Consider the following 22719-nt stretch of genomic DNA (forward strand, 5'->3'; position numbering starts at 1 on the left):
GAACAAAGTACTAAAAAGGGAGTAATGCAGCTCACCTTCATTGGGAGATGTTTTTAACCTGGCGCAGATTCCATAGACGTCTCCATAGCTCTCCTGTATTTTCCGCAATGCGTCTGTGGACCTGAGCTCCATGAGGGCCCGCAGCTCTGCGAGTGTAATTCCAAAGTCTCCATCGTGATTAGCTTCCTTCAAAGAGTTTTTCACTCCACCATATGCAACTGAGTTGTTTGCCATGTCGCCCATTACAGGTATAATTTATTAGGAGGAAAATGTTTCCCCGAAGACTCTGTAATTTTCACTTGATATATTTCCAAGATGAAAATCTCTTAAATAGGAAAATATTTCTTAAACCAAACATTCATTGTATGACTTTGTAAAGGAGCATCAGCAGCATTTCCCAGGGAAGTATCTTGACCTTTGGCCCATGACTAGTTTCTTTCTATCAGTCATGAGAGGTACATATCTGTAAGAAGAAAATATTTAAAGTGAGTAAAACGCATCTGAGAGTGTTATGCATACAAGCATACTTTAAGTGTCATCAGGTACCTAATCAAAATATATCATTTAACTGCAAAAATAACAGTCTTGCACTCCTTAAAATGTTTTGCATGATCAAAGTTCAAAGTATAACTTCTAAATAAAACTGTGTATCAAGAGACATATTTCACCATTATTAAATAAAACTGTATTTCACATGACCGATAGAGATTATAGTTATCATTAAGCACATGTTACAAGCAATATGTTAGCTGCTTTAAATTCATTCTCTCACTTAATCATCACAATTTAATCCCATGAGGTGTTATTACTCCTTACTCTACTGAGAAGAATAGGCCTCAGATAAACTGAGGAGTTTCTACACAGCCAACAAATGCCTGACACGAATGACCTAGGATCTAAGCTCATGTTCCTCCAAATACACACTATCCTCTCTCCCCAAACCTTTCATATAGAAAAGTGCCTGAAAAGGCAAAAAGCACCAGGAACCTTCTCACAAGCTTTCCTGCAGTTCTCTTAGCCACTCTGTGATGCCAGCACCTCTTGGCTTCCTGAAACTATCTTTCACCTGTTTCACATTTTTCAACTGATTTCTGTCATACGTGGCCAGCTCAGGTCTTCGTTGACTAGCTAAAGAAATCCTCTACCCCTTAGTCACTCTTACTCTATTTTCTTTGCTGGCCCTTAGTATTACCTGAAATTATCTTGTTCACTTATTTACTTATTTGTTGTCTCCCTCCACCCACAACATTAGTTCCGAAGGCTGGGCACGGGTTGGTCCACTTTTATATCCTGAGAACCTAGAACTGTGGTGGACCCGTGGTAGACATTCAACAAGCATTTCAAGAATGAATGAATGCATTACTGTAATTTTCTTCATAATATCGGTTGGTTGAATGGGCAAATGTGGAACCCATAGATAGACGGCCCACATGAGCATCTGCAGATTTTGGTATTGGGGGGTTGGGGGGCAGTTTTGGCCGAGAACCAATCTCCTGCCAATACCAAGGGACAAATGTACTTTCAAGTTCTCCTCTTATTCTAAACCAACTAAAAACGAGCTCTCAACTTTTCCTTCTCAATATACATCCTTTTAAACTAGGACCACAAGGTTAACACGCCTGACAATGGATTCATTTTATTCCCTAATTAGAGAGCTCCTTCCCAGCTATCATTATCTTAATCATCTGGGCTTCAGCTCTTAAATCATCTTTGATTCTGTCCACCTCAGCTTCAGTGAGTTAACTGAGCCCAGTTCATCGTTCCTTTGAAAAGCCTCTTCTGTACATCCCCTTTTCTCCCCCATCTTCAAGTGCCCTACACAGATTATAATCACTACCTTCTAGTTTCCTTCTCATTCTATTATCTCCTATAACCAATCCCTTCTACATTTTGAGGCTATATTTAGTCTTTTAAATAACCACCGTGCCACTCTATCTAAACCTACAGGATGAAAATACAGTCTTAATTTCTGTTGGGAATGCAAGACTAAGCTCAATTTTACCAACTCAATTTCTTTTGCTCCCCAGAATACCCCATATTTAAGTAAGTAAGCGTTAGTTGCTCAGTCGTGTCCAACTCTTTGCAACCTCATGGACAGCAGCCCGCCAGGCTCCTCTGTCCATGAGATTTTTCCAGGCAAGGATACTGGAGTGGGTAGTCATTTCCTTCTCCAGGGGATCTTCCTGACCCAGGGATCGAACCTGGGTCTCCTGCACTACAGGCAGATTCTTTACCAACTGAGCTACAAGGCAAGCCCATATTTAATAAATGCTTAATGATTAGGCTTCCCTTGTGGCTCAGCTGGTAAAGAATCCGCCTGCAATGCAGGACACCAGGATTCAATCCCTGGGTCAGGAAGATCCCCTGGAGTAGGAAAAGGCTACCCACTCCAGTGTTCTGGCCTGGAGAATTCCACAGACTGTATAGTCCATGGGGTCGCAAAAAGTCGGACACGACTGAGTGACTTGCACTTTCACTAATGATGAGGAACTAGAAAAGATCACTTGCAAGTGCAATTAATCTTCAGCTATGGAACTGTTACAGGGATGTTTGCAAAGTCGTGGTATGTGTTTCTCACAATTCAATATCCATCAAAACTAGCTAGAGGACTTGTTAAACTACAGATTGCCAGCCCAACTTCCAGAGTTTCAGCACGGTTAGGGGGGGCTCCACAATTTCTTTCTAACAAACTATCAGGTGACACCAAACTACTAGTTCAGAAAGCACAAAGTGAGAACCACTGGAGAGGAGAACAGACAAAAATGTTGAATTTTTACCCGCTGGTTAAAGATGGCTGGCGAAGGAAAAGTTCGCTTGCCTTGGTTTAAATTTACAAGGATGTGATAGTTATGAATTCTGTAAGACATTTTCTCTCGTTGCCTGCTTCCACCCACTTCACAAATCCTTATGCTTGACCAATTATTATTAATTTTACTCATCCTCTAGGCAAAGTCGGTTCATACACACACATCAATTATTATAATAACTCAACATCAAAAGCTGGAAAGGGTGGTTATTTTATGATCTCTGTGTTTTCCTACCTAAAATTTCGTGGCATCTGAACATCACACCAATCCTAAAATAAATCATTATTATTTATTTAAGAAATAAAACAATTAAGATTCATCAGTCTATGATGGAAGCATGGATGTCACCATTCCTCTGGTTTCCAGAAAAAGAAATTTTCCTCAATAAGTTCTGGCCTCCTACCCATCTATCACCATTGAGCTGAAATGAACTGCTTGACTGATTTTCAGAGAACAAGGAGCTTCCTCACCTCCTTGCCTTCTTTGTGAACAACATGTCTATAAGACTCACGCAATCTGGTCTGAATTATTAGGGGAAGATCCCAGGTAAAAAATCCTATCATCCTTCAAAATGCCTGGGGTGGAGGTAAGTAACTGTTTAGTTCTGGGTTCAATACTAGAATCTCAGTTATCACACAAAACCTAAGTCATCCATTTCAGCTTTTATCAGTAATAAAACTAGTATTTTTATTCCTATGTGCCAATATTTGCCTTTTCTCTTGACAGAATTCAAGGCAGAGGGAAGGGTGTTATTTACTGGGTGGCCCTTAAATTTCTCAACAATAAGGATACAAAACAGAGCTAGAATCTGAAAACCTCTATTTGCAAATCAAAAGTCATGTTTCTTATTCTATCTGTCTCTGCTTTAAGTCTTCACGTTTACCGGCTGAAATGGAAATTTTTGTAGGTTAAACAGTCAAACACCACCAAATGTACCAATTTGATAAAACGAGAATTCAATAGACATTAGAGTGGTATTTGTTATCTGCTACCTCTGCCCTTCCCCAGCTCTCAGTGGTCCATCCCCATACCCAGATATCGCCCTGACCACACGGATGATGGGCTCGGTCACGCGCATGTGAGTCAACAAAGGCCAACAGCGGGCAACGGGGCTTCTGCTGTGACTCTGGAATACAGACCTGTTTCTTCTTACTGAGCTTAAAACTGACATGTGGAAAGCCTCTGAGAACGCGTCTAAAAGGAAGGGAGGGAGAAAATATGTTTGTTGGTGCTGATCATCTGGGCTGTTGTGTCAACCAATACCTAAAGTCTGTCCTAACCGTGATCTTTTCGTTATTTGTCAATAAACTCCTTTTGGAGGTTTTTCTATCACTTTGTAACCCGCGGGGCTTTGGTTAAGTACACGATCACCATGTTCAGTTCCTCCTACTGTTTAGAGAAAGAGAAGTCCAGAGAAAACTACCAAATGCAAGTGAACCACTTTCCCAAAGTGGACTATCTGAACTACTAATTAACCCACAAATGATAAATCGAACTGTTGTCTTTTCTAGATTGTCTACAAGCTCTTCTATTTTCCTCTCTTCCCTACTACTCACTCTTCCAGTCACCTAACTAGTAAACTGACAAAAGTGCCAAGGACAACAAACAAGCTTTGCTCTTTACCGTTAGCTACACCATGACAATGAGGAGAGAGATACACTATTGAGGACTGAGATACAACAGAAGGTAGAATATTTCCTTTGCTTCTCTCATTGTTCATGAAAAGACTCTGATCTTCCATTTGAAAAGTTTAAGAAGAAATCTTGGAAGCTGAGGCTCCACCAGAGGGGGGTTTGAAAGAAAACACCTATCTCCATACATAATTTATCCCAGAATCCCTAGATGATGTCTCTGATCCAAGCACTGTTGGTAATCTTTGAGTTATTACATAAAAAGACAGATGGTTTAAGACTAGAGTTGGGAAAAAAATAGCTACAGCCTTCAAAAAGAATGAGATGGATTCCAACTGACAAGTAAGCTTTACTGTGAATGGGCAGGGAGGACCCCAAAAGAAAACAAAAGGATGACTATGAAGCCTTAGCACCGAGTGAAACTCAGAGAGTCTTGTTAATGTTACAAATCAGTGCTTGCTTTCACAAGGTCACCTGACTCTGGGTCATGGAATGGCTGTATGGATACTGTTTAGACTCAACAATGATGAGGACAACAAAAATATCACACATTAGAAAAACTAAAAGAAAGAGCTGGGCAGTTACATAAATTTGGTGATGAAATATGGAGTTGGATGAAACACTGAACTCTATTATTATACGATATAGTAACAGGAAGATTCCTGCAGGCAAGAAAATAAATGCTAGTATAACCAAGTGCACCAGCATGAGAGGAACAACCTGGAAGGTGCTATTCAACGCATTACTGGGTTCCAGACTCCCAACTGTTCTAAACTTCTGTTCAGTTCAGTCCAGTTCAGTCGCTCAGTCGTGTCCGACTCTCCGCGACCCCATGAATCACAGCACGCCAGGCCTCCCTGTCCATCACCAACTCCCGGAGTACACTCAAACTCATGTCCACAGAGTCAGTGATGCCATCCAGCCATCTCATTCTCTGTCGTCCCCGTCTCCTCCCGCCCCCAATCCATCCCAGCATCAGTCTTTTCCAATGAGTCAACTCGTCGCATGAGGTGGCCAAAGAATTGGAGTTTCAGCTTGACGTGAAAACACAGACGTTGTATTTCTCCAGTCTATAGACGACTTGAAGCTAGGTAACTCAACAAGTATATCAGATGACAGAATCAGAGTCTGGAAAGACAGGTGGGAATGGGAAGTTACCTATAATTAGTACCAAAGTATGATCTCTCACATTTAATTTCAAAAACACAACTGTACAAATATGACATATAAGAAACCCAACAGTATACATTCAAAGACAAAGGTTCAGTTTACTGAAAGCATTGGCTTGATGTTAATTAACATGATGTAAGTGCTTTCCCCTCCCATTTCCAAGCTGACTCAGGCGGCAATGACAGGAGTGTTAAAAACTAACAAAGGGAGTTAACAGATCCTTTCTACTTTGCCTTGCGCAAACACACTTATAATGTTACAGGATCATACAACACAGATGCAACATAACACACCTCCTCAAATGTGTGACTATACATAAAACAATGTGAACTTAGCCTGGCACACAGTAAATTGTAAATGCATGTTAACTATTTTTATTGTTGGGCTTCCCTGGTGGCTGGGTGGTAAAGAATCTGCCTGCCAATGCATGAGATGCAGTTCAACCCCTGGGTCAGAAAGATCCCTTGGAGAAGGAAATGGTAACCCACTCCAGTATTCTTGCCTGAGAAATCCCATGGACAGAGGAACCTGGTGGGCTACTGTCCATACAGTCACAAAAGAGTTGGCCATGACTTAGCAACTAAAGAACAACAAACAAATTTTTATTGTTAAGATTTCTAAACCTAAATAGAGACTTCTGATAGTAAGTCTAATACAGGTGAAGCTCTGCTATACAGATAAAGCATATGACGACTGAATACATCAAAAAGACTAATGAACAAAAGAGAGGCACCAATTTTTATGTGCATTATAAACAACAGGCCGACTAGATTTTGCGTCGGTCAGGTATGAATTACCATGAGATGCACAGTGTAAAAAATAATATAAAGAGAATGTTGATGACATCAGAAAAGCAGTCCATTACAGATGTGGATTAGTCTAGGAGAGGAAGATCTCAAGATGGCTATTTTCAAACATTTGAAATTTTTAAAAAACTTTCACTGAAGTATTGATTTACACTGTTGTGCTAATTTCTGCTATATAGCAAAGGGAATCCGTTACACATATATTCTTTTTCATATTCATTTCCATTCTGTTTTATCACGGGACACTGAATAAAGTTCCCTGTCCTACAAAGTAGGACCTGGTGGCTTCTCCATCCTGTGCATAATAGTTTTCACCTGCTAACCCCAGACTCCGGGTCCTTCTCTCTCCCTCTCCACTCTTCCACTTGTGTGCAGGCAACCACAAGTCTGTGTGCTATGTCCGTGAGTCTATCGGTTTCACAGATGTGCTCATTTGTGTTGAATTTTAGATTTCTCATAGAAGTGACAGCATAAAACACTTGAAAATTCACAGTGCAGAATAGTGACTAGATATATTCTGTAGTAGAGGGACAACTAGTATGAAATGAAAGAAAGTTACAGAGAGACAGATTTTTGGCTGAGGCAGAACTTATTGGTAACAGGTTATCCCATACTGGAACCGATCTGTAACAGTAATTTTATGTCAACCTGACTGGATCCCATGGTGCTCAGCTATTTGGCCAAACGTTATTTATGGGTATGCCTACAAGGGTGTTTCTGGATGAGATTAGCATGTGAATGAGTAGACTAAGTAAAGCAGAGCACTCTTTGCGATGTAGGTGGGCATCATCCAATCCAGTGAGCACCCAAGCGAAACAAAAAATGGTAAATGGCACCTCACTCCCTGCCTGACTGTCCAGTCTTCGGCCTTCAGACTGGGAATTACCCATCGACTTCCTTGGCTCTCGGCCTTCAAACTGAATGAAACCACAAGCTTCCCTGAGTCTTTACTTTGTAGATGGCAGATTGTGGGACTTCTCAGTCACCGTAACTGCCTGAGCAAATTCCTCCTGATAAATCACTATATGGATAGATTTCCCATTGGTTCTTTCTTTTCTCTGGAGAGGGAGAACTCTGACCAATAAAGGGTCCCTTGGTCAATGAGACCCTCTACCCTTGGAGTTGATGAAGCTATACTGAAAGAATGTATGGGGACAGTCCAAAACTAGAAGACAGCCCATGCTGTTTTGGTGATGACTCAAGTCCTGAAGGGCTTCCCTGGTGGCTCTCTTGGTAAAGAATCCGCCTACAACGTGGGAAACCTGGGCTTGATCTCTGGGTTGGGAAGATCCCCTGTATCCCCATGGATACAGGAGCCTGGCAGGCTATAAAGTCCATGCGGTTGAGAAGAGTTGGACATGGCTGAGTGACTAAGCACACACACACACTAGACTTGCAAGTCCATCCCTGTTTTAAAAAATAACATCATCAGTCCTGATGCAGTAAGTATGCTTTATACATGTACACGACTTCTATTCAGCACTCTAGTCCCGTGATCCTAAACTGCCTAGCTTTTAAAAATCAAGATTCCTTTTAGACAAGATTAGGTCAAAGACAACATAACCCAGATGAGAAAACTTACTCTTTTTTGTAAACAGTGTATGAAACATAACATCTAATTTGAAGATGTGCTAATTGTGGTTATCAGCTTAGGAAAGACATTTCATTAATTTCAATTTAAGATTTATGCAAACTGGTTATAAATCAAAATTTGTTAGAAACCAATCTTTTCATTTAAACTTTCATTAATCTCTTAATGTGTCCTTCAAGTCAACTAAAGATTCCCAAGTAATTTTGATTTTTCAAAATCACTCCCAACTCAGGATGAAATTCCAAAACTAACAGAAAAGGTTACAGTCCTAAATCTTAGTCTTTAATTTTACAGATTCTGTAATTAATTCAGTACATTAAGTTACTTCTGATTGCATATATTCTTTCCCAAGAAAATTCCAACATTTCTCTTAAGGTATCTATACTGAAATAACTCAATGTCTTCAAATTTTCATTCATATACCAAAGTAACTTAAGTGTTAGGTCAAATTTCTATTTACTAGATCTATCACATATCTCAGTAAACATGAAAGTTAAAAAAAAAAAGTATTTACAAAGATTCTTAGTCCATAACTCCTTCTATAGGAACACAAATTATGGATCTGGGGTTTGGCAGGGGGCCCTCTAAAGATAAAGACAGCTTATTTTTAGTCACTTAATGATAAAAATTGTAAGTTTCTAAATCAATATATCAACAATGAACAAAATTTAAAATGCCAGTATTCTGCTAAAAAAATTATTACATAACAAAGAATGAGAATTTAACAACTGAAAGGCATGTTGAAGATCAACTCTGATGGTTCATTTTATAGCAATGAAACCAAATACTCATCAGCATCTACTGCCAAAAAGAACAAAAGAAAGCAAGCATTAAATGCTCACAAAAACCATTACAAGACAGGTAAAAAGATCAAAATTTAAAATATGGGATAAATCATAACAACTATAAATTCTATGGAGGCTACTATCAAGAAAATAGCTGGCAGTATACCTCCAATGGGTACTACTACCTAAGCTGTTACACACCATTTGACTGACAAAAGTTTCTGACTGCAGCCTTTCAAAAAAGACTCAAGTTATCTCCATTTTCATATTTTTTTTAAAACATAAAAATTGATTCAAATTCCTCTGTAGACAGGCAGCTCTGAGAAGAGGGATAGTATCTTTCTAGCTGTTTCTCATTTTGGCTCCTATTGGCATTTTATTGACTGTGAGCACTATTTCACAAATTCAGATCCAGCCTCACCCAGCCCCTCCCTGCTCCACCCCATCAGATACTAGCAGTGACTCTCAGCCAGGGTGAGCAACCTGAAACTCCCCACCTTAAATGTTCCCTAAGGGAGGCAGACTGTATACCTATGATTAAACTTAAGAGGAAATGGCAATCCATTCCAGTACTCTTGCCTGGAAAAACCCATGGACAGAGGAGCCTGGCAGGCTACAGACCATGGGGTGGCAAAGTGTCACGCATGACTCAGTGACTAAGCAGCCTTTCTACATACTGAACATTTATTTATCGTTGATCTTCATATCTTAAACAAGAGGTACTACCCTCTTTCAAGTTCCTTATATAGTCACCTTCTGCAGAAAAAAACATTATACCTGACTCATATCCCAAAATGAAGTTCTTAAAAACTTACAACAATTTTAATAAGAAATGACAAAAATTTACTGTAAATTGCTGAACAGGTTAAGTACCTATTGTAATATATGACTGTAATGGAGGAAAGAGCAGATGACATAATATCATACATACGAAGGAACAGACATCACAAGACCATGAGTGGCGGGAAGCTTCTTTTACAGGATTTTGTTATATTCAAATTATTCCATTAAAACACTGTGAAGAACCAAGGGACTGTTTACTTTTAATATTACTCTGAACTGACTTTAATTGCATGTTAAGGGGCTTAAAGAAAACATACACACTTGCATAAAATATTAAGCTTGTTTAGAAAAGTACTTTACCTCAGGTGTGTAAAGAATGATATGCTTATGCAAGATAAAATCCACAGAACAGGATTTGCTTCATAAGAATCGACAAGCAGAAAATAAGCACTATCTACAAGGCCTGATTTATAAGTCTCAAAAAATTCATGAATATCATGGCTGTGTCTGTGTTGACAAAAAAACTAGCCCTACTCCTCTCAGCAAGTTACTTATCCACCAGAGTCTTTGAGAGACAGACTAAATACAATACTTGGAAGGGCAAGTTACAGATGCTGCCAGTGATAAATTCAGCATGACCGCTTTAGCAAATCTCTCAGTGTGGGAAGCAAGTAGATTAGAATAGTGGAGGCGCTAATTTGTTCTTCTAGTACAGCTTTTAACACATGGCTGCAATGATTTGTTTACCACTCTGTCTTCCCCAATGATCTGTGAACTCAAGGCAGGATTTGTGCCATTTATTTTTAACCCCCAGTACACTCAGGAATATAGCAGGTGCTCAATGTTTACTGAATAGAGACATTCTTTATTGAACCTTAGCTAAAAATCTATTTGAAAAGTAATCAATGCCAATTCAAACAGCAGAGCAAAACAAAACCTTCTAAACTTCTGTTTAAAATAATATGCTAGGTGTTTAGTTTGTTAAGAGAAAGTCATAAGATTCAGAGTTTTCAAACCAGTTTGGTATGCAAACACACAAACTTTCCTTTAAATTCTTTCAGACAACTTAAGTTAAGGTTTCCAAGTAAATTATACAATGACTGCTACAAGGCAGTGGTTCTTAACCAGGTGCTAGACTCTATGCCAAGTAATAATGCTGAGTTTCAATACTTCAAAGCCTAGAAGAAATGATGTATTTATTTGAGAAATAATTTGTTAGGATTACTCATGCGAAAATGATGCCAAATCAATATGTAAGAAAGTTAGTGATTAGATTTAAATAATAAAGAAATAATCTTAGCCATAAAAGTCCACTGGAAAAATGATCCTCAATTCCACAACTAGCTATCGTCCTCTTAAATCTGCCATTTCTGCTTCATCTCCAACTCACAGATCACCCCATTTCTATCTAGCTGCTGCTCCTATGCCGCACTGAAACAACTCTTCAAGGTGATCACTGACCTCTCTTGTTCCTAAATCTAATGGACACGTTTAGTCCCTTTGATCTGACCTAGTGGCAACCTCTGTTATTACTAACCACTTCACTCTTGAAATGTTCTGCTGCCTTCATTTCTCTGATGTCTGACTCCCATTCCCTCCATGGTGCCATCTCTGGTGGCCAATTCTTTTTTCACTGCTTGTTCCTCTTCTTGAATTAACTGTCAAGGGAATCAGTGGAGAGAAACTGGGTGGCACTGCAATCCTGACCATAACTGTTTCCATCTATTTTGTTAGCAAGCGTGAGATCAGTTTGTACGTAACAGCAAAAATTTATTTGCAAATGTATTTACAAGATTCATTTTTTTCCTTGCATAACTCAGAATTTCACTGTTCGATTAAAATGATGAACCCACACTATAGCACTCTGGCTTAGTAAAAGTGTGAAAAAAACACCCAGTTTCCTTATCCTAGTTCCCACTACAGCTCCCATTCCTCTTAGTCTTTAGTTTATGAAGAAATAACTTTGTCAGCCCAAAGCAGAACAGTTCCTGTTAAACTGGGGCTTCATCGCTAGCCCTGGGGCTGTAGGACAATTTCTCTTTTGATATCTGTCATTTCCAGCACGGATGATTTGTTTAGGACATCAAAGTCCTTAATTAAGCAGAATATATGATAAAACTGTAATATGAATGATCCCCAACACAAGGATCTTCAAGTTCACTATAGATATTTTTGCTTTAGGGTCAAACCAGTTGGAATCATCTTGCCCCAAACACCAATGATGCCTGTGTCTCTGGAAAGGTTGTCCTGACCACCGATGAGTGCGTCTCAAACCTCAGCCTGCATCAGAATCACCTGCTGCTAAGTCACTTCAGTTGTATCCGACTCTGTGTGACCCCATAGATGGCAGCCCAACAGGCTCCCCCATCCCTGGGATTCTCCAGGCAAGAACACTGGAGTGGGTTGCCATTTCCTTCTCCAATGTGTGAAAGTGAAAAGTGAAAGTGAAGTCACTCAGTCGCGTCCGACCCTTAGCGACCCCACGGACTGCAGCCTACCAGACTCCTCCATCCATGGGATTTTCTAGGCAATAGTACTGGAGTGGCTTGCCATTGCCTTCTCCACAGAATCACCTGAGGGGCTCCTTAATCCACAGACTGCTGGCAATCTCTGACTCAGCAGATCTAGGATAGGACGTAAGAAGAATTTGCATTTCGAAAAACTTCTCTGGCAATGGTGACGCTACTGGTCTGGACAACCACTCTTAGAGATACTAAGTAAGCCCTGAAACTGGATTAAGGAACAAACTGTTGGATTACCACCTTAACCCCAAATTTCCCGACAACAATATAAACAAATAACTCACAGTTCTTTATCATGCTATTCTTAATCTGCATGAATATTTGAAAGTAGACCATACTCTAAAAATAGCCGTTACTTTGATTTTTAATACCAAATATACTGATGTATTATACAAATACTGCAAATAATTTCCTTCAAAGAAACATGAAGATGTACTGCTTTATTCTGAATTTACGTAAAATGATTTTAAACAACTAAATATATCAAACTTTAACAAATTTAACAGAGTACTACAATTCAGAGATCTACTTTCTCCTACCCGCCCCCACCCGAGCCTCTGAAAAGCTCAGAAGTAAGTAATTTTATATAATCCAGCGCTGCTTACCAACAAATATAAGAACATATTTTATCTACAGTTAAATATGAGAACGAAATGTTCTATCATTTTCTAGCCTCACTGGCTTGGAGCATTTCAGCTATAGTCAAGAAAGCGATTTCTAAATTAAAACAGTGTTCTTCCCCTTCTGTTCAGGAGCTCGAAGGCAACGTGAACACTTGAATGTCACACCAGCTGCTCTCCAGCCTACTCAGTTCTTAAGAGCTTCTCTCCTGTCAGTTCACAAGAACCTACACTTAACCGCTTAAGGAGGCAGGATACTCATGATGTCACAGAACAAATTCACAAAAATAAAGTTGGCAGTATTTAAGGAAGCATAACTCTTATCTGTAAACTGAACATTAGCTGTTTTCTTAATTAAAACTTCTAGATTTCAAGGACTATTTATTCCAATATTTAAACAACGGAACACAGAACGAAGGGCAGAAGACCCTTTTCCACTCCTTTCTCTTTTTTTCTTTAAACCGTGTGATAGTAGCTGACAGTCTTTTGTATTTTCCAGCCATGGATACTAAAGAATGGTCCAGTATATCAGTACTCACTTCTGCAACGCATTCAAAGCATCTGGCTAAGATATAAGGTAAGTTTAAGACAATGTGAGGCAAGAAGCTGATTTATGGTTCACTCACCAAAACGCAAAGAATAAGGTCACTAGTGGATGTGTTGAATCATAACCACCCCATCACAGCACACTGATGATCCTTTAAACTCTGGCTTCACACAATTCCTGACCTTCGTTCCAGGACTCTGATTTGTACTCTCTGACTGCTATTCAAGGGCAGAGCTGCACATTACAAGTCATGCTCACTGGGAACTGTTCTATATTCTCTGGTACAACTTCTCTTTATTTCTCTTATACAGAAGGGAATCTTGTGTAGACATTCTGACCTTCAGGCTCAAAGGCAATCAGACCCTTTCTGGTCACACTTGCCTTCCTAAGAAAGGCTAACTTCCCAAGGGTCCGCGACTGCAGTTTTGCTCTTCTGCCCTCTGTGTGCTTTCACTCTCATCCTACACCCATCTCTCTGGTTACCAAGCGACCCCTGAGAAGACATATCAATGGGTTCAGCAACAGTGGGTGAAATTTTAAAAACAGAGTTCTTAGTTCCATTAGAAAGTTGTTTTTCTCAGTCACATATGATCCACTGACACATCTCCAATACCCAAGCCTGTTCCTTTTTCTATTCAGAGTCTCCTAAATTTGCTCCTGCCTCTCCAGGCTACTCAAGTCTACTCCCAGACCTTATTTCCTGAAGTGCCACTGCAAGCCCCAACCACCACTTTATACTGGTTCCTTCAACTTCCATATTCAGATACACACTACCCAATAAGACTGTTCTCTCCTCCTCTCCCCCAAACGAGCCTCTCCTGGATTTTGCTAGCCAAACAAGATCTCCTTTTCCGCCTTTCCTTTTGTGCTTAGTCGCTCTGCTCAGTCCTATCCGACCCTCTGTGGCCCCATGGACAGCAGCCTGCCAGGCTCCTCTGTCCATGGGAGTCTACAGCAAGAACACTGGATAGAGCGGGTTGCCACTTCCTACCCCCGGGAATCTTCCGGACCCAGGATTGAACCCGCGCCTCTTGCATCTCCTGCACTGGCAGGTGGGTTCTTTACCCTGGTGGCTCAGATGGTAAAGAATACACCTGCAATGTGGGTGACCTGAGTTCAATCCGCGGGTTGGGAAGATGCCGTGGAGAAGGAAACGGCTACCCAGTCCAGTATTCTGGCCTGGAGCACTCCATGGACAGAGGAAGAGGAGCCTGCATGCTTACTTAGTTCCCCCAGGTCTCCAGGCAAGACTCAGCCCACATATTTTCTGGCTTTTTACATTTTTCCATTCCGTTCTGTTCCATCACTCAGTCGTGTCCGACTCTTTGCGACCCCGTGGACTGTAGCCTACCAGGCTTCTCCGTCCATGGGATTCTCCAGGCAAGAATACTGGAGTGGGTTACCGTTTCCTTCTCCAGGGGATCTTCCCGACCCAGGGATAGAACCCGGGTCTCCCTATCTTAAATGAGGTTCTCACCCAGGGATATCTCCATAGGCCTCTCAGAACAGCAAATACCACATCATAACCTATATCGCAGGATTTGATCAAGCCCCAGGCCAATGTTTTCAACTGTTTCAACATTTGAATGTCTTGCAGCAAATCAAACTCAATCACCAATATTATCCTTATCTTCCTGAATCTGTTTTCTCTGAAGTTCCTATTAGTCGCAAACAAGTTCCTAAAGTCCCTGAGCAAGGGCTTCCCTGGTGGTTCAGATGGTAAAGAATCTGTCTCCAATGCAGACTGGAGGATCAAACCCGGGATCGATCCCAAAGAAAAGCAATGCCAAAGAATGCTCAAACTACTGTACAATTGCACTCATCTCACACGCTAGTAAAGTAATGCTCAAAATTCTCCAAGCCAGGCTTCAATAGTATGTGAACCATGAACTTCCAGATGTTCAAGCTGGATTTAGAAAAGGCAGAGGAACCAGAGATCAAATTGCCAACATCTGTTGGATCATCAAAAAACAAGAGAGTTCCAGGAAAACATCTATTTCTGCTTTATTGACTCTGCCAAAACCTCTGACTGTGTGGATCACAATAAACTGTGGAAAATTCTGAAAGACATGGGAATACCAGACCACCTGACCTGCCTTTTGAGAAACCCATATGCAGGTCGGAAGCAACAGTTAGAACTGGACATGGAACAACAGACTGGCTCCAAATCAGGAAAGGAGTATGTCAAGGCTGTATACTGTCACCCTGCTTCTTTAATTTATATGCAGAGTACATCATGAGGAACGCTGGGCTGGAAGAAGCACAAGCTGGAATCAAGATTGCTGGGAGAAATATCAATAACCTCAGATAAGCAGATGACACCACCGTTATGGCAGAAAGTGAAGAGGAACTCAAAAGCCTCTTGATGAAAGTGAAAGAGGAGAGTGAAAAGGTTGGCTTGAAGCTCAACATTCAGAAAACAAAGATCATGGCATCTGGTCCCATCACTTCATGGGAAATAGATGGGGAAACAGTGGAAACAGTGTCAGACTTTATTTTTTTGGGCTCCAAAATCACTGCAGATGCTGATTGCAGCCATGAAATTAAAAGACGCTTACTCCTTGGAGGGAAAGTTATGACCAACCTAGATAGTATATTAAAAAGCAGAGACATTACTTTGCCAACCAAGGTCCGTCTAGTCAAGGCTATGGTTTTTCCCATGGTCATGTATGGATGTGACAGTTGGACTATAAAGAAAGCTGAGTGCTGAAGAACTGATGCTTTTGAACTGTGGTGCTGGAGAAGGCTCTTCAAAGTCCGCTGGACTGCAAGGAGATCCAACCGGTCCATCCTAAAGGAAATCAGTCCTAAATATTCACTGGAAAGCCTGATGCTGAAGATGAAACTTCAATGCTCTAGCCACCTGTTGTGAAGAACTGACTCATTTGAAAAGACCCTGATGCTGGGAAGATTGAAGGTGGGAGGAAAAGGCGACAACAGAGGATGAGATGGCTGGATGGCATCACCGACTCAATGGACATGAGTTTGAGTAAACTCCAGGAGTTTGTGACGGACAGGGAGGCCTGGCGTGCTGCAGTACATGGGGTCTCAAAGAGTCGGACACGATTGAGCGACTGAACTGAACTGATGAGTAAAGCCCTACATCCAGGGCAATTTCTTCAAGAAGTTTACAGCCTAAATGTGGGAGAAAGACAAGTGAACAAGCTGGAATTAAGACTGCCAGGAGAAATATCAACATCTCAGATATGCAGATGATACCACTTTAATGGCAGAAAGCGAAGAGGAACTAGAGAGCCTCTTGATGAAGGTGAAAGAGGAGAGTGAGAAAGTTGGCTTAAAATTCAACATTCAAAAAATGAAGTTCGTGGCATCCTGTCCTATCACTTCATGGCAAATATATGGGGAAAGAGTGGAAACAATGACAGATTTTACTTTTTTGGGCTCCAAAGCACTGCAAAGAGTGACTGCAACCATGAAGTTGAAAGACGCACGCTCCTTAGAAGAAAAGCTGTGACGAACCTAGACAGCATTTGAGAGACAGAGACATCACTTTGCTGACAAAGGTCCATCTAGTCAAAGGTATGGTTTTTCCTGTAGTCATGTATGGATGTGAGAGTTGGACCATGAAGAAGGCTAAGAGCTGAAGAATGGATGCTTTTGAACTGTGGTACAGAAGACGCTTGAGAGTCCCTTGGACTGCAAGGAGAACAAGTCAGTCAGTGCTAAAGGAAATCAACCCTGAATATTCACTGGAAGGACCGATGCTGAAACTGAAGCTCCAATACTTTGGCCACTTGATGCGAAGAGCTGACTCACCGGAAAAGACCCTGACGCTGGGAAAAACTGAGGGCAAGGGAAGAAGGGGCAGCAGCGGATGAGATGGTTGGATGGCATCACTGATTCCATGGACATGGCTTTGAGCAAACTCTGGGAGTTGGTGAAGGACAGGGAAGCCTGGTGTGCTACAGTTTATGTAGCTGCAGAGTCAGACATGACTCATGACTAAACACCAACAAGCAAACACGATTAGTTGTTGCAGAGAGCATCAGGAATGATCTGGTGAGCACACAAAGCATCGAGTGTTAATGGGGACGTGGATCAGAGAAAGGCTCCATTGTCAGGGACACACCTGGACTGAGGTGGGACGGGGCCCAGTGGACGAAGGGGTTGAACACAGACGGGTGGGTCCATCTGAGCAAAGGAGAATAAGGGGGTAGCTCAGTAAAGAGTTGCTACCACGATAAAAACAACGACACTATCTACTTGTATCTTTGGACGGTTTTCTGCAAGAAACCTTATCTTTTCTTCTTAAATACAACTAGAGCTTTCTGAGGGAACCCCAACTACTGATCTTTCTATAGTTCTCACAGAGGCTAATAAATTGCTTAACTATTCACTAGAATAAAATGGTTAAGAGTCAATCTGAACTGTGGACCATCAATGCAGTTAGAATCCTCAAACTCCCCTAACAGTGTATTTAAACAAACGAGAATACACACAGTAACCAAAACTTCAGGTTATTATAGTACTCGGGGAGAAAACATACAGATTTCAAAAGCTCTTGGCTTCTTATTTCTTTATGATAATTTCTTAATACAAATGATTTTAAATCATCTTATAAAATGAATGAGAGATTTGTGTCACCTTCTGAGAAGGTCAGAACACGTTTAATTTCCTTTCTTGTGTGCTCAGTCGCTAAGTCGTCTCTGGACTCTCTGTGATCTCGTGGACTGTAGCCCACCAGGCTCCCCTGTCCATGGAATTTTCCAGGCAAGAATACTGGAGTGGGTTGTCATTTCTTCCTCTGGGGGATCCCAGACATAGGAACGGAAGCCATGTCTCCTGTGTCTCCTGCATTGGCAAGGCATATCACTGAGCCATGTGGGAAATTTCCTTTCTTAGCACTAGCAAAAAATAAAATGAAGGAACCAGGAAGGAGATCAGAAGGAAGGGGGTCTTTTAAGATGGTGGTAAGACACTGGGCAGCATTCAGCCTGTGGGCATCTCCCCTGGGCAGAGGTCTTCAAAAGGAGAAACGTGGGCGCTGAGGGCCTCAGCGAAGGATCATGTGCCCAATCAACAGCCCTTCTCTCATCCGTTTCTTTCGGTATTGCTCTCAGACGCCCTAACTCCTTTGTCTCTGCACATATTTCAAATAAGTCTCCGAGCATCATCTTTCCTAACGAAAACTGACCTATTTCCTTCACCTTTCTCCTAACCTCTCCTTCAAGGTAGCGTTAACATGCCTGACTTTTTCAATACCATGGACTGTAGCCCACCAAGGTCCTCTGTCCATGGATTCTCCAGGCAAGAATACTGGAGTGGATTGCCAGTATCGGATTGCCCTCTTCCAGGGGATCCTCCCCACTCAGGGATGGAACCCCCGTCACTTAAGTCTCCTGCATTGGCAGGTGGGTTCTCTACCTCTAGCACCACCTGGGAAGCCATACCTACATGATTGTTAAATTAATAATTAGCAGTAACACTGACACTATAACACATTTTTAGTTTCCAATAAACTGTCACATGCAGCACACATCGTATAATACTTAAGTCAGCCTACCAATATAGAAGGCACATAATATATACTTGCTAAATAAATGAAGACATTAAATTCAATATCTGAATGTGATGTCCTCATATACAACGACATATAATAGCATTTAAAAAGTGAGGCCTGGATCACATTCCGAATTTTCTAATAGTTGATCTACTTTACAAAAACAGTAGTTCACCCAGAGGGAGAAAAAGGTTTTCTTGCCACGATTAAAATTAGACAACCATTGAGATTCTTCAAAACTTAAAAATAATGATTAGGAAATCTAAACACCAACCTGGAAAACTCTTTGTGACACAATATTCAGGGAATAGACACAGATCTATGTCTGTACGATGATTATCACCATTTAGAATTCACATATTGTAAATGGGCAAGAACCAGAAACCACAAGGGAGAAATAGCCAATTTGTCAGAGCATCCTTTAGATCATTTTCTTTTCCTAAAAGTCAGTGGATGTTAGTTGAGCATTATAAAAGTTATGTATTTGCCTTCAATGATCAGGTCTTCTGACTTTGATCTAGTCGGCATTATGCTGAAATTCTAATGCAATGAAGCAATCTGCCAACTTTGGTACTGATCCACAGTATCCTCACCGAAACTGTCAACATTTTCAAGTTAATGGCCATGATCTAGGATATAAAACCAGTAGTCATGTACAGATGTGAGAGCTGGGCCATAAAGAAAGCTGCGTGCCAAAGAATTGATGCTTTTGAATGGTGGTGCTGAAGAAGACTCTTGAGAGTCCCTTGGACTGCGAGGAGATCAAACCAGTCCATCCTAAAGGAAATCAGTCCTGAATATTCATTGCAAGGACTGATGTTGAAGCTGAAGCTCCAATACTTTGGCCACCTGATTCGCAGAGCCGACTCACTGGAAAAGACACGATGCTGGGAAAGATTGAAGGCAGGAGGAGAAGGGGACGACAGAGGATGAGATGGTTGGATGGCATCACCGACTCGATGGACATGAGTTTGGGCAAGCTCCGGGAGATGGCAAAGGACAGCGAAGCCTGGTGTGCTGCAGTCCATGGGGTCGCAGAGTTGACGAGTCGGAGCAACTGTATAACAACACACGCAACGTACGATGGGCAGCAAACAGTGGCTCAGCAACTTAAACAGAAAATGCACCATGTAAACTATCAATCAAGGGATTACAAATAATCATTCACATGTTTGATGCTGGCCTGAGGAGGTAAAAGAGCAACTGTAAAAAGAAGAGGAAAAATGGTATTACAGCACAAAGGATACAAGCAGACATGCAACAGAGGAACCTTCTCAGAACCTAGTTACAGGAAGAGAAGCATACCGGTACACACACACCTCTCTGCACTCAAAGGAAAGACTTCTGAATTCATCAGCAGACTTAGCTTCTCACAAAAGAAACTCCTGGGACCACTTGGAAGGAATTAACTTTAAAAATCAATGTATTCTACTAAGCCACATGACACTGCCATTTTTGTATATGAAAAGCAACAGAAAATCTGCGATTTCATATGGTTCAACCTAATATGATCGATTGAGCAGAGTATCTGTATCAAGCACACTAAAAAGGTTAAAACGGATCCCAGGACTTAAGATCAGACATCATCTAAATTGAATGAGTTAATCGCTTCTCGGCCTTTTGGCTAAGATCAAGTGTAAATTGAATGAGTTAATTTAATGGGTGGGGGATGAGGGGTGGGAGGGGGAGACAGTAAGAGTCAGAAATGGATTGGTCAACCGTCAAAGAACAAGGAAAGAACAGCTGTCAGAACAGCAAAAGAAAACTTGGTCTTTATCATTTAAGCAGGGTTTAGGGGAGTATTCTCTGGAGGAGGGTATGGCAACCCACTCCATTACTCTTACCTGGAGAGCCCCACGGACAGAGAAGCCTGAAGGACTACAGTCCACAGGGTCGCAAGGAGCTGTGCACAATGGAAGCGACCTAGCACACACGGCAGGAGTATGCTAAGCCACAAGGAGGTTCCAGTAGCAGCTGTATCCTAGCTGGGAGAAGGTGAGACAGGGAAGCCTGGCACGCTGCAGTCCATGGGGTCACACAGAGTTGGACACAACTTAGTGACCGAACAACCACACCGGGAAGATCTGTAACACTGATGGTATACACGTGGCAGGAACGATGCTGAGCAATGACAGTGTATCCAACCTAATCCCTTCACACCCTATGAACAAGGTACTACTGTTATTACCCCAACTGCCAGGTGAGGTAACTGGTCTTTAAGAGCATAAGAGAAGCCTGGCTCCATTACACATTCCAAACGCTGTACCACTTGTTCTGCCCACATACTCACCAAGCAACCTTCTAATTATAACGTGGATTCCCATGTGGCAGCATCTATGGGAAAGAGAATGTGCTAGCCAGAACTTGAGAATCTGTTTCCCAAGGCAGTAAATTAATAAACTGACATTCTAATATCTTATATGAATCTTATGAGGCTTTGATAACATGAGCCTGGTCCCAAAAAATCAATTATTAAGAGTACAGATCAACTGGTTTCAGAATCTGCAAGTTTCAGCCTCTTTATCATGGTAAATATACTAAGGGATATAATAAACCCTATCCTGTGAGGGCCCCCGGGGGGACAGCCAGTCCTCATTCTCCCAAAAGATGAGCTACATCAACATCATCATTAGCATTTCCTTCCCTTTTGACATCTCTAGAGGACAAAGAGGTAACGGAAGCCACCGGATTCTAACCCTGACTGTGCTGTGCTAACATAACCGGAGCCAATCACGCTCCATCCTCGTTCTCAGTTCTTCATGGATAAAACGGAGGACTTGGGCTCAATGATCTGATATCCCTTTCTTACCTACACCACTGGCTGTATCCTGTTCAACACGCCTCCCTCACCCTCCACAAGCACGTCCCAGTTTTACATTTCCTTCTCTCAGCATTGCTTCTGTTTCTCTGACTGGCTCCCCCATCCACCTTCTGTCTCTCCAGCTATCCCAGCAGAGCCTGGGGCCCTCTCCTGGGACCTCAGCCACACTCAGTCAGGACTCTAGATCTGTACTCAGAAACACTACCTATGCTCCCCATTATACTGAGCCTAGCGTGGTATCTGTATACGCCTGTGGTATTGAAAAGCTGTGCCTTTATCTGAAAAACCCACATGCAATTCAATAGTCTTAAGTTCAGGATTTCAACTGGCTATTAGTATTTCCTTTTCCGAGTTTTGTCTCTTGCTTTCACTTCATTTACCTACAAGACTCTATTTCAGACCTCATTTCTCACTCACCTCCAAAATCCTAATAGTAATTTAAGGTTTAGTCCTAACCTCAAGCTCAAAACTCACAATCCATTCCTATTACCAATCCCCAAATTCCTCTAGACCAGACTTCCGAACTGGTGTCCTAGAGAAGGCTAATTCACAATACGTTAATAGCTACGATGTGAAAAGGTCAGCACAGCAAACAGGCTTCTTTAGTCAGACTTCGAATAACCTTGCGATTCTGTGAATCTACAAGAGGGGGATAACGTATGTAGCATTTCCTGAACTTATTTTTAACTACTATTCCCCCCTCCCTCTCCATGGAGCACCTATTAATATCTCCTGGAACCAGTGTTTCACAGAATATTTTAGGAAACGGTGTTCTGTTCTTTCCTAGTTCAGTCAGAGTATCCACCACTTAGGTTCAGAAGTGCCTCTGATCTCTCTCTCTCCCCAATATCCAGTCAGCAGCTAAATTCCTTTACCTTCTCAACCTAATCATTTCCATCCTTCCTATTCCCTCCTGAACACCAAATTCCAGACCCTGTCATAAAAGTGATAGATCATGTCTACAAAACAAATATCAGCTATGTTGCTCTCAACCCCTCAAGGCTGTCAGGAGGATTAAAAAGAGAATGAAAGTGACATCTTGAATAATGTGTCTTTCATAAGCACCCACCATTTCTCCCTGAGACTTACGCAGAATTTGTGCTTTATAATGACAA

The 22719-nt window shown here is 41.5% G+C and overlaps 1 protein-coding gene across 3 annotated transcripts in view; it reads right to left on the reverse strand.

The window, feature by feature from the left end:
• ATP2B1 (ATPase plasma membrane Ca2+ transporting 1) overlaps nt 1-22719 on the reverse strand; it is a 133943-nt gene that overhangs the window by 73315 nt on the left and 37909 nt on the right. For all 3 annotated transcript variants that reach the window (XM_088836850.1, XM_088836849.1, XM_055396164.2), the window contains exon 2: nt 36-463. In XM_088836850.1, the coding sequence (XP_088692976.1) occupies nt 36-243 (208 nt within the window). In that variant the 5' untranslated portion in view covers nt 244-463. The remainder of the gene's footprint in view (nt 1-35; nt 464-22719) is intronic.

The sequence above is a fragment of the Moschus berezovskii genome, chromosome 6 (genome assembly GCF_049115385.1).
Source record: "Moschus berezovskii isolate FMDL1 chromosome 6, NW_MosBer_1.0, whole genome shotgun sequence".
NCBI lineage: Eukaryota > Metazoa > Chordata > Mammalia > Artiodactyla > Moschidae > Moschus > Moschus berezovskii.